The sequence below is a fragment of the Chinchilla lanigera genome, unplaced genomic scaffold, assembly GCF_000276665.1.
Source record: "Chinchilla lanigera isolate Chin_1 unplaced genomic scaffold, ChiLan1.0 scaffold00014, whole genome shotgun sequence".
Taxonomy (NCBI): Eukaryota; Metazoa; Chordata; class Mammalia; order Rodentia; family Chinchillidae; genus Chinchilla; species Chinchilla lanigera.
Window position 1 is genome coordinate 33,046,584 of NW_004955415.1, and position 16,203 is coordinate 33,062,786.

At 54.7% G+C, this 16,203-nt stretch overlaps 1 protein-coding gene across 6 annotated transcripts in view; it reads left to right on the top strand.

Moving 5' to 3' along the window:
• Pkn1 (protein kinase N1) overlaps positions 1-16,170 on the top strand; it is a 21,886-nt gene extending 5,716 nt beyond the window's left edge. For 2 of the 6 annotated variants that reach the window (XM_013512169.1, XM_005381096.2), the window contains exons 3-22: positions 1,318-1,469; positions 2,879-3,014; positions 5,277-5,422; positions 5,685-5,898; positions 6,883-7,074; positions 7,791-7,900; positions 7,993-8,136; positions 10,904-10,979; positions 11,055-11,196; positions 11,272-11,365; positions 12,921-13,015; positions 13,084-13,159; positions 13,244-13,335; positions 14,485-14,661; positions 14,745-14,807; positions 14,897-14,973; positions 15,074-15,216; positions 15,344-15,451; positions 15,535-15,615; positions 15,900-16,170. In XM_013512169.1, the coding sequence (XP_013367623.1) occupies positions 1,318-1,469; positions 2,879-3,014; positions 5,277-5,422; positions 5,685-5,898; positions 6,883-7,074; positions 7,791-7,900; positions 7,993-8,136; positions 10,904-10,979; positions 11,055-11,196; positions 11,272-11,365; positions 12,921-13,015; positions 13,084-13,159; positions 13,244-13,335; positions 14,485-14,661; positions 14,745-14,807; positions 14,897-14,973; positions 15,074-15,216; positions 15,344-15,451; positions 15,535-15,615; positions 15,900-16,103 (2,522 nt within the window). In that variant the 3' untranslated portion in view covers positions 16,104-16,170. Of the gene's footprint in view, positions 1-1,317; positions 1,470-2,878; positions 3,015-5,276; positions 5,423-5,684; positions 5,899-6,882; positions 7,075-7,790; positions 7,901-7,992; positions 8,137-10,903; positions 10,980-11,054; positions 11,197-11,271; positions 11,366-12,920; positions 13,016-13,083; positions 13,160-13,243; positions 13,336-14,484; positions 14,662-14,744; positions 14,808-14,896; positions 14,974-15,073; positions 15,217-15,343; positions 15,452-15,534; positions 15,621-15,899 lie in introns of all 6 variants that reach the window. The other 4 variants (XM_005381094.2, XM_005381097.2, XM_005381095.2 and 1 more) reach the window with 3 other exon arrangements.
• Positions 16,171-16,203: the final 33 nt, after the last annotated feature.

Consider the following 16,203-nt stretch of genomic DNA (forward strand, 5'->3'; position numbering starts at 1 on the left):
GAACTCATGATCCTCCTCCTTTAGCTTCCTGAGTTTTGGGATTACAGATGGGGATCACCATGCTTCATTGTTTTTTAAACATTGAAAAATTTTTTAATAGTACATGTTTGCAGGACATAATGATTACATTTATCGTGGGGAGTTTGTACATGTACAGAACACATCTTAGTTATTTTTTGTCTCTTCAGTTATTTTTTAATAAAAATTTTTAGTTGTGAAAAAAAAAACTTGGCAACATAAAATCTACTATTTTAAGTGTGGAGTTCAGTAAATGTTTTTGTATTGTTTTGTTTTGTTTTGTTTTTTGAGACAGGGTCTCACAATCTAGCTCAGGCTGGCCTTGAACTTACTGTGTTGCCCAGCCTGGGCTCTTGGGAATCCTCCAGCCTCAGCCTCCCAAGTGCTGGCATTGCAGATGTGTGCCATCACACCCGGCTTAGAACATTTTCATCTTGTAAGCAAAGATTCTGACACTCATATCCACACCTGGGTGACATTCAGAGACTCTACAGCTGTCACCGGAATGCCTAGAGAAACAGCCGGTCACAGCAGCACTCACAAAATAAGGGACTGAGGCAGCCTTCTGTGGACCCCAGATTCTACTGCATCTGTCACAGCAGCACCCAGACTCCGCTGCCCCCCACCAGCACACCCACAGCACCAGAGACTCACAGTCTGCACAACCACCGCCCTCAGGGCCTGGCACAGGCCCGTCGGCAGCTGCCCCCGCAGTCTAGTGCCGTCACATCAGCCCCCAGGAACAGAGCCAACCAACAGTGAGGTCTCCTACGGTCACCCTGCACAGAGTCCCCCGCTGTCACCCCTCCAGACGCTCACAGGTCCCTGCACCTGGCTGTGCGCCCACCGGCACCAGGAGCTTGGAAGTGAGTTGCGCCAAGCAGCAGAACCATAGAGACTGGTCCTGTGAGACCGGTCCCCTCAGCACCAGTCCCATATTGTTACTCTCACACCCGGCACCTCCGTCACACTGGCATTGAGGGTGACACATGCCATGTAAGAAGTCAGGGCGCTTCTACACCAAACCCCAAAGATGCACACATGCGGATGTTCACCTGCTCAGGTCCACGCTGGGTCCAGGAGGAGGTGTCCAGCTGCAAGGCTTGCCTGGAAGGCCAGGGTGGGCAACCTCCTGGGCCCTGGCGTCCCTGCTTGCCTGTGTCATCGCACCAGCAGCCCCTCCCCAGTGGAGCTACATCCAGGCTCCGTGGCACACAGGTCCCTGCGGCTGGAGCAGAGCCCCCCCAACAGAGCCAGGGTGACGACAGTGATGACCCCTTCTCCTCTCGTCCCCTCCAGATGTCCCCCAGTCCCCGGGAGCAGGCAGCTCCACCTGCTCGGCCACCAACCTGAGCCGTGTGGCTGGCCTGGAGAAGCAGCTGGCCATTGAGCTGAAGGTTAAGCAGGGTGCGGAGAACATGATCCAGACCTACAGCAACGGCAGCACCAAGGTGGGTGGTGTAGGCCCACACCTGTGCACACTGCACATTTGTGCATGCAGCCACTTGGGCAGACTCGGCCCAGCCGCACACGCACACCAGCACAGTTTCACACCCACCTGCATGTGTACACCCTATCTTAGTTTATTCTCTTGTAGGGCTTTTTGGTATTACGGATTTCTTTGTTTTCTGTTGCTGTAACCAAAGACCACAGCCTGGGTAATTTATATAGAAAAGTCAGCAGGGAGGGGCGTCGCTCAGTGGTGAGTGCTTGACCAGCATGGCTAGTCTCTGGCTTCCATCTCTAGCACTGCAAAAGAAAAAAGTGTCTAGCTCCCGGTTCTGTTTTTTTTTTCTTTTTGTTTTTGGATTTGTTTGTTTGCCTGTTTAGTCTTTTTGAGACAGGATTTCACTATGCAGTTCAGGTGCTGGCCTTGAACTCACTTTGTAGCCCAGGCTGGCCTTGAACTTGCAGCCGTCCTCCTGCCTCAGTCTCCAGAGTACTAGAATGACAGGTGTGTTCTCCATGCCAAGGATACTCCCAAGTTTGAAGGCCCATGGTGCTGACATCAGCTAGCCCCTGGTGATGGCGTCATGGCAGAAATGTAAGGAGAGTCCGGCGTGTGCTGAAGGGAGGTCACGCGACAGAGAGGCTGAACTCTCACAAGACCAAATCCAAATAAACCCAGAAGGAAAATCTCCCTTTGGGTCAGGGGTATAGCCCAGGGGTAGAGCACACTCTTAGCACATGTGGCTCCCGGTCCCATCCCCAGCCCACAAACCGACACAGCAGCAGCAGCAGCAACAGACTAATCTGGTGTCACAAGAAAGACATTAATGCCCCTCTTTTTCTTTTTGCAGAACTTGGTCATTGCACTGAGCTACATCCTCAGACCTTTTTTTACTTTTAATTTGGTAGTCACTACATTGCTCAGGCTGGGGTCAGACTTGCGATCCTCCTGCTTCAGCCTCCCGGAGTGCTGGGATTACAGGCGTGCGGCACCACACCTGCAGTCTGTCTTTGTGGCTTCACCTGTTCTGGATGCACATGGCCTTGGGCACCACCTGCCCATGGGCTCCTCTGGCTGTCAGTGTAGACGGAGCCCCTGCAGGTGCCAGCTGGGCTCTGAGCCCTACACACACTCAGCCCCTTCATCCCTCCGTCAGTGGAGGGCGGTGCTGTTACCACTCTGCAGTGAGGAACTTAGTTCCAGAGAAGTTGAGTGCCTGCCTGAGGTCACACAGCTGCTAGGTGACCGTGCTGGAATTTAAGCCCTGAGAACTGTGTCACTTCTCTGCCCTAAGACCTGTGGGAATGTCTGCTGTTGTGGCTGAGTCACTGAGGCCTACGGCATGTAGACAGAGGGCAGGGGTCAGACCCGAGCTGCCCGGCCCTCCTCTCACAGACGTCTTTTCCACAGGACCGGAAGCTGCTGCTGACTGCCCAGCAGATGCTCCAGGACAGCAAGACCAAGATAGACATCATCCGCATGCAGCTCCGCCGGGCCCTGCAGGCTGGCCAGCTGGAGAGCCAGGCGGCACCAGACGAGGCCCCAGGTGAGTCCCTTGCCCCAGACAGCCTCACCTGCTTTTCACCTCCCAGGGCTCAGCCGCTGGCCTAGGAAGCATCATTTGGTGGTAGGGGTGATGCTACGACTGTGTGACTTAGTTTCCTGTTTTATCCCTTGCAGGGTTGGGACTAGGTGAGATGTGAGCAAACTGCCACCCTCAGGCCAAACCCACCCCCTGCCAAAATCAGGCTTTTTGTTGCGTGTGCAGCCACAGCCATGAATTCTTCTGACTGCTTCAGCACCCCAGCAGCTCAAAACATGTCCTGTCCAACTTTTCAATGGAAAGAAACAGTGTGTAGAGCACTGGAGCAGATGGTTGCCTTGTTGCGTGGGCCCGTGTGTGACCCTTGTGTGTGTGCGTGGTGGGGTGTGCCGGGGTTGTCCCGTACATGAGCGTGTTAGAGTTGTTGACTAGACTGGTCACAGGGCTGTGGTATATTGTGCGTGTGGATGACAGTACCCTTACTACTGTCATGAGACAGTATTAATGTCACTCTGACTGTCGGGACAGGGCCTCCTGTATCCCTGTGTTCTGTATCCAGGCATTCAGTCAGCTGTGTTGAAGACTTTGAATGGGAAAATGACGTCTATCTTTTCTTTTGTCTTTTTGAGACAGGGTCTCCCTGTGCAGTTCAGGCTGGCCTTGAGCTCACTTTGTAGCCCAGGCTGGCCTCTAACTCACAACGATCCTCCTGCCTCAGCCTCCCAAGTGCTGGGATTACAGGTGTGCGCCACCACACCCGGCTGCACCTGTCCGAAACAGCTACAGACCTTTTTTCCTTGTTATTTGTCCAAACAATACAGTATGACCACTCTTTCAGCAGCATTCATGGTGTACCACATGTTGAAAGTCACCTACAGATGTGTTAAAATCTATAAAATGCCTCTACTGTGCTGCACACCTGTAATCCCAGCACTCTGGGAGGCTGAGGCAGGAGGATTACAAACTGCAGCCCAACCTAGGCAATTTAATAATTTAAGGAGATTCTGTATCAAAATATAAAAATAAAATTTAAAAAAGATTTGAGAGGTAGCTGAGTGTGGAGGCCCTGGGTTCAATCCCTACTATCTTTTAGATAAGCAAATAATAAAGTAAAAACTGTGCTGGGAAGTAGCTCGGTGTGAAGGCCTGGTGTTCAGTTTCCAGGATCACAGTAAATAAACACAAGCAAACAATAGAAGGTTCTTTTCTCCTGGTCCTGGGGGCTGGAGGTCCGAGATCTGGGTGCAGCGGTGTTGGTTCTAGTAAAGCTCTGCTCCTGCCTCTCCCCTGGCCTCTTTCTTGTTGCGTCCTGACACAGGGAAGGGGTGGGGGAGGAAGAGAGCATGAGGACAAGCTCTCCATTGTCCCTTCTTTTTTATTTTATCTGGTGCTGGTGTTCCTTTTGTTTCTTTTCTTTTCTTCTTTTTTTTTTTTTTGGTCTTTTTGACACAGGGTCTCACTATGCAGTTCAAGGCTGGCCTTGAACGTCACTTTGTAGTCCAGGCTGGCCTTGAATGCACAGTGGTCCTTTTGCCTCACTCAGCTTCCCAAGCGCTAGGATGACAGGACTGCACCCCCCACGCCCAGAGTGGTGTCTCTTCGTACAATGGCATCAATTCCATGGCCTCTGACCCCAACACCTCCTAAGCACACAGCCCCACCCCCAGGTAGTATCCCGTGGTGGGCTGGCATTTCCATAGATGAGGTGGGGCCGGGGCACTAGGCCTTTAAACGCTGTTTCTGTGGCTCCAGGGCCATCTGTCTGGGTGGCAGTGTGCATTGTGGCTTTCCCTGTGCCTGGCTACGGGTGTGACAGCAGCGACTGTGACTCTGCAATGGAGATCTACCTCCCTGCCCTAGGGGTGGCAGGTGCTGGTGGCAGGTGCTGGTGTCAGGGCTGAATTCGGTCATAAGGTGCCTGTCCTTGTGGATCACATGGTGCCTGTCTGTCCCCGTACTCCCCCTGGGATTGAAGAGGGCCCATTACAGTGCGTCTGTCCCTCACTGGGGTGGACAGTGTGCCTGTGTATCACCACGATGTCCCTACGTAATTGCGTCCTTAGGACCACCCTGTGAGCAATGGCGTTGGGATAGCAGAGTGTCTGCGTCCCGGTGGAGTGTGGCTGGCTGCCTCGGTGGGGTGTGGCCATGTCACCCTCACTACTCACCTAGGGACACAGGGACCCATCTTGGTCGCGGTGTGTCTGCAGCACGCCTGCGCGTCCGGGACCAGGCCGGGCTCACTGCCAAGCATCCTTCCCACAGGGGGTCCAGACCTGGGAGCAGTGGAGCTGCGCATCGAGGAGCTTCGACATCACTTCCGAGTGGAGCACGCTGTGGCCGAGGGCGCCAAGAACGTGCTGCGCCTGCTCAGTGCGGCCAAGACCCCAGACAGGAAGGCCGTCAGCGAGGTGAGGGGGTGGGGCTCTCCCCGTAGAGGCGGAGCTTCTGCCAGGATGGACTTACAGTAGGGGCGGTACCTATGCTTGGGGCAGGGCTTCAGTAGGGTGGTACCTCGATGAGGGGCGGGGCCTCGGGGCGGGGCCTGGGGAGGGGCGGGGCCTCGGGGAGGGGCCTGGGGAGGAGCAGGGCCGGGTCTGAGCCCGGACTAGGATGGGGGGCCCAGCGCGCCGCCCAGCGTGCCCCACTGCATCTTGCACCTCACTGCCACAGGCCCAGGAAAAACTGACCGAGTCCAACCAGAAGCTGGGCCTGCTGCGCGAGGCCCTGGAGCGCAGGCTGGGGGAGCTGCCCGCCGACCATCCGAAGGGGCGGCTGCTGCGCGAGGAGCTGGCCGCGGCCTCATCGGCTGCCTTCAGCGCACTGCTGAGTGGGCCCTTCCCGGCCGCGCACTACAGCACTCTGTGCAAGCCCGCGCCGCTCACAGGTGCCCCCCCAGCCGCCCCGCTGCTGTGCACTCTGCCCCTCCCGCCCGCCTGACCCCTTTTCCTGTCAGGACCCAGCCTTGCCCTTGCCCTCCAGCGCATCTCACCTCCCCCATCAGCCCACCACATCTTACCCTGATCCTTGAATTCTGCCTTCTTCCTCCTTGCCTGGATCCCGGCTTCCTTTTTTGTTTTTCTTTATTTTTGTTTTTGTTTTTTCCTGTACCAGGAATTGAACTCATGACCATGCGCTTGCCAGGCAGGCGCTGTGCCGCTGAGCTAAATCCCCAGCCCCTCTTCTTTGTTGTTTTTTTTTTTTTTTGGTACCGGGAATCAAACTCAGGACCCAGCGCTTGCCCGGCAGGCGCTTGTGCCGTTGAGCTGTATCACCAGCCCTGTTTTTCTTTGAAACAGGGTTTTAGGCTGGCCTTGTACTCACTATGTAACCCAGGCTGGCCTCAAACTCATGGATCCTCCTGCCCCGGGTCTCAGCCTCCGGAGTGATGGGCTCAAAGGCTGTGCACCCCCACGCCCAGATCTCAGCTTCTGCCCTGAGTCACTCTTTTGTTCCTAAACCCCAGTAAGCAGCACCTCCCAGCACCTCCCACATGCTTCCCCTGCCAAGCCCTAAACTCCTTGCCCTAGACCCCCCTGTCATACCTGGCTATCTTTTTTTTTTTTCAGTACTGGGAATTGAACCTACAGCCTTCACATTGAGCTCTATCCTAGCCCTTTTTTATTATTTATTTTGAGACAGGCTCTTGCTGAGTCACTTAGTTGCCCAGGGTGGGCTGGAACTTGTGATCCTTCTGCCTCAGCCTCCTGGAGTGCTGGGATCACAGGTGTGCGCCACCACACTAGGTTCTGGTTGTCTTTTATCAGCTCCCCCTAGGTGGTGGCGTTTTCTGGGATGTGCCCCCTTCACCTCAGCCCCCTCAGCCTGACCCTGATGTGCCCCGTGCCCCATGAGTCTACTTTTCCTCCAGGGACCCTGGAGGTTCGTGTGGTAGGTTGCAGGGACCTTCCTGAGAACATCCCCTGGAATCCCTCGCCCTCGGGGACACCTGGGACCCCTGACAGCCGTGCCCCCTTCCTGAGCCGCCCAGGCCGGGGCCTTTACAGCCGAAGTGGAAGCCTCAGTGGCCGAAGTAGCCTCAAAGCAGAAGCAGAAAACACAAGTGAGTGGGTGCTGTGAGCCCTATGGGTGGGGGCAGGTGGGAGACCCAGATGCCCCACTTTTGTAATACCTTTAAAAACCATTAGGATGATTGTTAGCAAAACAACAATGCAGATCCAGGCGTGGTGGGGCACACCTGTCATCCGAGCACTCAGGAGGCTGAGGCAAGAGGATCATTGTGAGTTCGAGACCAGCCAGAGTACAAAGTGAGCTCAAGACCAGCCTGAACTGTATACTCAGACCCTGTCTCAAAAAAAACAAAACAAAAACAGCAATAAACAAAATCACAGGTGCTGGTGAAGATGTGGAGAAATTGCAACCTTTGCTGGTGGGGATGTAAAGATGAGTACCATGGAAACCAGGATGGCAGTTCCTCAGAAACATAAAACATAGGGCAGAGGTGCAGCTCAGTGGTAGAGCACTTGCCTCGATTGTACAAGGCCCTGGGTTCCACTCCCGGTGCTGTTACTAACCCAATATGATTCAGCCATTCTTTTTTTTCAGTACTTTGGATCGAACCCAGGGCCTTCACGCTGAGCTGCATCCCCAGCCCTTTCTAGTTTTTCATTTTAAGACATTCTGGCTGAGTTGCTGAGTTGCCCAGGCTGGGCCGAAACTTCCGGTCCTCCTGCCTCAATCTCCGGAGTGCTGGGATGACAGGCATGCGCCCTCACGACTGGCTTGGCCCATGTGTTTTGACTGCCTCTCCCCTTGCAGGCGAGGTCAGCACTGTGCTGAAGCTGGATAACACAGTAGTGGGACAGACGTCCTGGAAGCCGTGTGGCCCCAGCGCATGGGACCAGAGCTTCACACTAGAGCTGGAGCGGGTAAGCTGTGCTGGGGTGGCAGGGCCGAGGAAGAGGAAGAGGAGGGGCTCTGGTGTCAGGTGCCGGCAACTCCACTCTGTCTTTCCCCGTAGGCCCGGGAGCTGGAGCTGGCCGTGTTCTGGCGGGACCAGCGGGGCCTGTGTGCCCTCAAGTTTCTGAAACTGGAGGATTTCCTGGACAATGAGCGGCATGAGGTGCAGCTGGACATGGAGCCACAGGGCTCCCTGCTGGCCGAGGTATGGCTGTGCAGATGCTTCAGAGCAGTTTGAACTTAGCAGAAAGCATGCTCACTTGGTCACACAGTCGTGGCAGGGGTGACACCAGAAGCCAGGGCTGGCTCGTTCGGAGGAGAGGTGTAATCCTGCTCTGTGTGAAGTTTCAGCCCAGACATCGCTGCCTGCAGGGGCGGTCTTCTGACTTGGCAGCACGGTTTTCAGAGTGTTCTCCTGTGGTAAGCTACGCCTGACCTTACTTAAAAGAGAGCTGAGCAAGGGGGCACAGGCTTGTAATCCTAGCACTATGGGAAGCTGAAGCAGGAGGGTCGCAGGTTCAAGTGCAACCTGGGCAATCCAGTGAGACCCTGTTTCAAAATAAAAAGGGGCTGGGGACATAGCTCTGTGGCAAAGTGTCCATGAGTTTTGATCCCTAGTACCACAAATTAGTAAAGTTTTGAACAAATAAAAGAGCTAGGGGTCTAGTTCTGGTAGAGTGCTTGTCTAGCTTGCATGATGCCCTAGTTTCATTCATCCCCAGCACTGCACATGCACACGCAAAAAAAAAAAAGAAAAAGAAAAAGGAAAAATAGGTCGGGCTTGGTGGTGTATGCCTGTAATCCCAAAACTCTGGGTAGCTGAGGGAGGCTGATCTCTGTGAGTTCAAGGCCAGCCTGGGCTACATAGCAAGACCTTATCTCAAACAAACAAAGAAGAAGAAAAAGAAAAAAGAGAAGTCACAAAAATTTGGTCAAGCCAGACATTTCAACAAAATATAGCAATACGTCACCATTGCTGCCACAGCCACTGTGAACCAGAGCTTCCTCCCACAGTGGGTTAAGGTCAGGTCTCACTCAGGGATTCCTACCCCAGGGCTTGTGTCCCTTGGGAGTTGGGCTCTGGAGACCATGGGCTGCACCAGTGCCCCTACCCCATGTTGACAGTTGAAAATGTTCCCCTGACAACTGTCCCTGGCCGAGAACCTGGGACTCAGTGTCTTTTCTAGCTGAGCCCCTGTGTCAGGGGCTAGTGCTGACTGGGCATTAGGGGACGTGGACATGAATTCACATGATGGCCCACAGAGGCTGTCAAGACCTGGGGTTTGTTTTATTTTTGAGGCCGGGTCTCAATATGCATTCCAGGCTGGCCTTAAACTCACTATGTAGCCCAGGCTGGCCTTGAACTCACAGTAATCCTCCTGCCTCAGCCTCCCAAGTGCTGGGATCACAGATGTGCACCACCACACCAGTGAGAGCTGGGTTTGACAGAGGGTGAAACTCAGACACAGAAAGTCACTAGCCCCCTCCTTGAGCCATATTGTCTAAAAAAACCTTTCAGTCCAACCCTGATCTATATGTGTGCCTCATTTTCTGTGCATGTATGTGTGTGTGTGGGTACATGTGTCTGCACGTGTATATGATTTCTGTATACCTGTACATCTATAGACCTGTGTTCTGATGACCCTCACTGACAAGGGTGCAACCTAAAACTTCTGTTTCTTCCTTCCCTTTCCATCCCTTCCCTTCCTCCTTTTCTCCCTCCCTCTCTTTCCCCTTTTCTTTCTTGTCCTCCCTCCCTCTCTTTTTTTTTTTTTTTTGAGGTAGGGTCTCACTATGTAGCCCAGGCTGGCCTCAAACTTGCTTATGTAGGGGCCAGGGATATAGCTCAGTGGCATAAGTGCCTGCCTGGCAAGTACAAGGTCCTGAGTTTGATTTCTGGTACCAAAAAAAAAAAACCCAAAAAAACAAAAACTTGCTTATGTAGCCCAGGCTGGCCTTGAACTCACAGTGAACCTCTTGCCTCAGCCTCCCAAGTGCTGGGATGACAGGTGTGCACCATGTGGCTCCTCCTTTCTTTTTTGTTCCTTCTTTCTTTCTCTGCCCCTGCAACCTCCCGGGGGGCTGTGTGCTAGGTGAGTGCTCTGCCTCAGCACCATCAAGGTGTGTAGAGCGATGCATGTTCAGTGGAAGTGTGCCCTGAGAACACACAGCACCATCCTGTGTTACACTTTGCGTACAGTGTTCAGTAAGTTATTCAGACTAGTCAACACTTTATTATAAAATAGGCCAGGCGTGGTGGCCCATGCCTGTAATCCTAGCACTCAGGAGGCTGAGGCAGGAAGATTGTCAAAAGTTCAAGGCCAGCCTGGGCTACATAGTGAGTTCAGGCGCAGCCTGAACTGTACAATGAGACACTGTCTCAAAAACAAACAAACAAAAAACCTGTAAAATAAAAAATAAGCCAGGTGTGGTGGCACATGCCTATAATCCCAGCACTCAGGAGGATCACTGTGAGTTTGAGACCAGCCTAGGCTACAAAGTGAGCTCAACGCCAGCCTGAACTGCATAGGGAGACGCTGTCTCAAAAAGACAAAAAAAGTAAAAATAAAAATAAATAAAATAGGCTGGTGGCTGTAGCAGTGCATACCTGCAGTCTCAGAGCTCTGGGAGGCTGAGGTTGGTGTCTCTCTCTCTCGGGGAGGAGAGGGGCTTTTCTTCTTTTTTCTTTCTTTCTTTTTTTTTTTTTTTTCTAGGGTCTTGCTATGCAATTCAGGCTGGCCTTGGTATTAGTATGTTGTGCAGGCTAGCCTCAAACTCTGGGTGATCCTCCTGTCTCAGCTTCTCTAGTGCTGGGATTATATGGGTGTGCCACCACGCCCAGCTGTAGTAGGCGCTCTTACCCCAGGCAAGCTCAGTCAGGGCAGAATTCAGGGCCGCAAGCACCTCTGCTCCTGAGGGCTCTGCCTGCTGTCCTGGTGAGCAGAGTCCTCACCTCTGGAGCCTTCTCCCAGGTCACCTTCCGCAACCCTGTCATCGAGAGGATCCCCCGGCTCCGGCGGCAAAAGAAAATTTTCTCCAAGCAGCAAGGTGAGGGGGTGGAGGGCCTGGGCTGGGAGAGGTGGGGTCCTGGGTGGCACGGGGTAATGCCTGCCCTGCCCCCAGGAAAAGCGTTCCAGCGTGCCAGGCAGATGAATATTGATGTGGCCACGTGGGTGCGGCTACTGCGAAGACTCATCCCCAACGCCACGGCCACCAGCACCTTCAGTCCCGGAGCTTCGCCAGGACCCGAGGCCCGGTCAGTGGGGTAAGGCGAGACCCCGCTGCCCTGCCCACGCAGCACCTGGGGCTGGGTCTCATGTAGCCCCTGCCTGTGCCACAGGGACATTTCCATGGAGAAGCTGAGCCTTGGGCCTGACCCCGACAGCTCCCTGCAGAAGAGCCCTCCGGGGCCTCGGTTCAGCACCTCCAGCCTGGTGAGTACCCATCTCCTGTCGCCTCGTAAGCCCGGGTGACCTCAGGACCCTGCCCAGTGCCAGAGCCCAGCAGGAACCTCCCTGGGGAGACACAGCACATTCTCACAGAACCAGGACCTGCTTTCCTTCACTGGTTTAAACATGTGAGCTCAGGGGCTGTAGTCACGACTTCGACCCTGGGTTCTATCTCCAGCACTGCAGAAAAAACAGTGAGTTTGGAGCCAGGTATAATGGCTTACCCCTATAATCCCAGCACTCTGGGAAGCTGAGGCAGGAAGATTTCAAATTTGAGCCCAGCCTAGGCAAGACCTTGTCTGAAAATGTTTTTAAAAAAGGGCTGGAGATCTAGCTTGGTTCGAAGGTCTTGGATTCAACCCCAGTACCACAAAAAACTTGGAAGCTTGGCCACCTGGACTGTGCCCTTCTCTAGCTAACTTTGATTCTTTTTGAAGTTGTATGTGGTCAAGTTGTATGTGGTCAAGTAGCACATGCCCATAACCCCAGCACTCAGGAGCCTGAGGCAGGAGTATTGCTGCAAGTTTGAGGCCAACCTGGGCTACACAGTTGAAGGCCACTTTGAACTAGATAGTCAGACTCTGTATCAAAAAAATAATCAAGGCTGGGTGTGGTGGCTCACGCCTGTAATCCCAGCACTCAGGCAGCTGAGGCAGAAAGGTGTGAGTTCAAGACCAGCCTGGGCTACAAAGTAAGTTCAAGGCCAGCCTGAACTGCATAGTAAGACCCTGTCTCAAATAAAGACCAAAAAAAGTCAACGCCTGGCTGGGTGTGGTGGCACACGCCCGTAATCCAAGTACTGAGGAGGCTGAAGCAGGAGAATTACAAGTTTGAGTACCATACTTCCTGGGACACTTAGCAGGATCTTGTCTCAGTAAAAGAGCTGAGAGTGTCAGTATGAAAGAGCCCTGGGTTCCAGTTCCACTGCTGCATGCGTCTATATTAATATATGTAAAATGGAATATAAAACATATTTGGGATTTAAAGTATGTTTGGGAGGAAGAGCGAGAATGTTTTTTGTTTGGGTTTTTTTTGGTGCTGGGAATCTAACTCACGACCTCAAACTTGCCTGGCAGGCACTGTTCTGCTGAGCTATATCCCCCGCTTGGTTTTGTTCTTTTTGAGACAGGGTCTCACTACGTAGCTCAGGCTGGCCTTTAACTCACTATGTAGCCCAGGCTGACCTCAGATTTACACTGATCCTCCTGCCTCAAACTCATGAGTGCTGGATTTATATGTGTGCTACCACACCTTGCTAAAGGCAGGGACTGTTAAGAGGAGTTCTGTTTAATCCAGTGGTTAGATGATCTCCAGCAAAGCTAGTATTTGGAGAGAGGCTTAAGGAGTGGGAATCACACAGATGAAGGGGTGGGGCCATCTTGGAAGAGAGAGCAGCTGTGGAAGGTGGAAATCTGCCTGGGGGGACTCAGGGCCCAGGCAGGGGGACAGTACGGTGGAGAGATGTGGTCAAGGTCCCTGGCCCCAGAGGCTGGCAGGGTTGTAGATGTCGCTGACCCCTCCCTCTGACCTCCTTTCTCAGCAGGGCTCTCTGAGCCAGGAAGTGGCCACTGTTCCCATTCCCGAGGTGCCTTCAGAGACCCGGGAGAGCCCTGGCCCCAGCCCTGGCCTGTGCAGGTAATGCCCCGCCCAGCTCCACTCCACACCCCTGACCTGACCCCCACCAACGCGTCCTCTCTCCGCAGCTCTCTGAGGAAGTCACCCCTGACCCTTGAGGATTTCAAGTTCCTGGCAGTGCTGGGCCGGGGTCACTTTGGAAAGGTGAGGGCACAGAGTTGGGGGCTGTAACTCAGGGCACCTGGGCCGCACTGACCATTGAGACCGCCTCTTCCCTCCACGGTCCAGGTGCTGCTCTCTGAATTCCGGGCCAGTGGGGAGCTCTTTGCTATCAAGGCTTTGAAGAAAGGGGACATTGTGGCCCGGGATGAGGTGGAAAGGTGAGGCTCTGCTCTTGCCTGTTCCAGGAGAGGAGGGACTAAGACGTCCTCCTGTGCCCTTATGTTGGAGATCTTTGCAGTTACCCAGCCATCCACTTGTTCCCTGACCACTAAGTGCTGCTATTGTCCCTATATGTGGATTGCACAGAGAGGTTGAGCAATTTCCCCAAGGTTACACAGCTAGGCAGCAGCTACAGGCGCAGGATTTGAATCTGGGGTCTTGGGCTCTAAGATCTGTGCTCCTAATGGCACCATTGCTCTGCTTCTGACTTGGTGCCAGGGCTCTGAGTTCCAATCCTGTCTCTGCCAGATATACTCGGAGATGGGGAAGCCACATCTCCCATTAGAACTCTAGTACATCTCATGTGGCAGTGCAGCCTGGCAGGGTGGCACATACCTGTAATCCCAGCTATTTGGGAGGCCAGAGCAGGGGGTGTCACGGGTTTAAGGCCAGCCTGGGCAACTCAGTGAGAGCCTGTCTCAAAAAAAAGGTTTGAACAGTAATTGATTCTTGTAGAGGCACTGCGATTTCCCCCAGGGTTCCCAGTGGCCTTTGTAATCAGGAACCCAACACAGAAAGGCTTAAATGAAGGAATTTATTGGCCTGGATCAGAAGAATACTGGGGAAGGGGCCAGGGATATAGCTCAGCGGCACAAGCACCTGCTTGGCAAACACAAAGTCCTGAGTTTGATTCCCAGTATCCAAAAAAAAAAGAAAAATTCTGGGGAGTCTGCTTCAGGCATGGCTGTATCCAGGTGTTTCCCTCACTGCATGGTCTCTCCTGGGTGGAGATGTTTACTTGGCAGCTTTCCTTGTTCCAGAACCATCCCAGTGGGAATGCTGGTATCAGCCACCACGACTAGGGCTGCCTATTCTTGAATTAATCCTGGCCAGAGATGGGTGCTGCATTGGCCTGGGGCCTGTGTCCACCCTGACAATTGCCCAGTGGAAAGTGGAGGCTTGCTAGTAGGATGATGGGTGGATTCTGGGTGCCCCATCAGCAGACAAGGCTACCAGGGTTCAGAAGTACCCCTCGCTCCAAGTCACACACAATGAAGGCCTTCAGCAGATACTGTGGGCTGCAGCCCTGAGGAGGCTGGGAGTCAGAGATACAGGAAACAGCTGTGACCCCTGCCCCCCTGCCCCAGCCTGATGTGTGAGAAGCGGATCCTGGCTGCGGTGACCAGCGCGGGGCACCCTTTCCTGGTGAACCTGTTCGGCTGCTTCCAGACGCCGGAGCACGTGTGCTTTGTGATGGAGTACTCAGCTGGCGGGGACCTCATGCTGCACATCCACAGTGACGTGTTCTCTGAGCCCCGTGCCATGTGAGCCCCCCACCAAGGCCCACCTGCCTCAGCCACCCAGAGCTTGCGGGGGCTGCATCCCTGATCCTCGCCTCTCTTTGCAGCTTCTACTCGGCCTGCGTCGTGCTGGGGCTGCAGTTCCTCCACGAACACAAGATTGTCTACAGGTGCGCTGTGCCCTTGGAGGGGGCACCGACTTGGAACTGCCAAACCCCCACCCCACGCTCATGCCTCCCCACCTCCTGATCCCCCCCAGGGACCTGAAGCTGGACAATTTGCTCCTGGACACTGAGGGCTATGTCAAGATCGCCGACTTTGGCCTCTGCAAGGAGGGTGAGGGCTGGGGTCTGGGGACCCTGTGGAGCAGGGGGAAGGCACCCGGGGTCCCCACTAGCCCCAGCCCTGTGACTGCCCATGGCCCTGCTGCCCCCAGGCATGGGCTATGGTGATCGGACCAGCACGTTCTGTGGGACCCCTGAGTTCCTGGCCCCCGAGGTGCTGACAGACACGTCCTACACTCGCGCTGTGGACTGGTGGGGGCTGGGCGTGCTGCTCTACGAGATGTTGGTGGGCGAGGTGAGTGTCCCCGGCCTTGGTTTCCCTGTCTTGAAGCTGGGACACTTACCATCTGTGTAAGCCTCTCCTGTGGGGAGGTACGACAAGTCCCAGGGGCTGTACTCACCCCAACTCTGCCCGTCCCCAGTCCCCGTTCCCGGGGGACGATGAGGAGGAGGTGTTCGACAGCATTGTCAACGACGAGGTTCGCTACCCCCGTTTTCTGTCCGCTGAGGCCATTGGCATCATGCGAAGGGTGAGGACTCCAGGGTGCAGGGAGTGGGTGGGTGGGCGGCTCGGCCAGAAGCCACAGGCCCTGACTCGGTTCCTCACCTGCAGCTGCTGCGCAGGAACCCCGAGCGGAGGTTGGGGTCCAGTGAGCGCGATGCGGAGGATGTGAAAAAGCAGCCCTTCTTCAGGGTGAGGCAGGTCCTCCCAGGTCCCCCAGACCTTTCTCCCGCCTAGTGCCAGTTCACTCCCCAAGCCCCAGTGGCTTCACCCTGTGGGCCAGCTCTTCAAACGTGGCACCACCCCAGGGGCCCCCATTTCCTCCCCTCCTTGCCCCCAACATGTGCCCCTCCTATAGCCAGTGCTTCAATCCGGACTGCACTGTCTGAGCTTGGCCCTCACTGACCATCGGCACCCCCACACAGACCCCAGGCTCGCCTGCCTCAGCCTCCCCTCCGCTCCTCTCCCCTCTGCAGACCCTGGGCTGGGACATGCTCCTGGCCCGCCGCCTGCCGCCGCCCTTTGTGCCCAAGCTCTCGGGGCGCACGGACATCAGCAACTTCGACGAGGAGTTTACCGGGGAGGCGCCCACGCTGAGCCTGCCGCGTGATGCGAGGCCCCTCTCTGCCGCCGAGCAGGCCGTTTTCCAGGACTTCGACTTCGTGCCCGGGGGCTGCTAGCACCCATCCTCCCCACCCAGAGTTCTTAGTTTTTAAAAAGGCCTTTGGGGTTCGCCCCGTCCTTGCATCCTCCGTCCCTTCTTGTGCTTGCAGTGCGGCT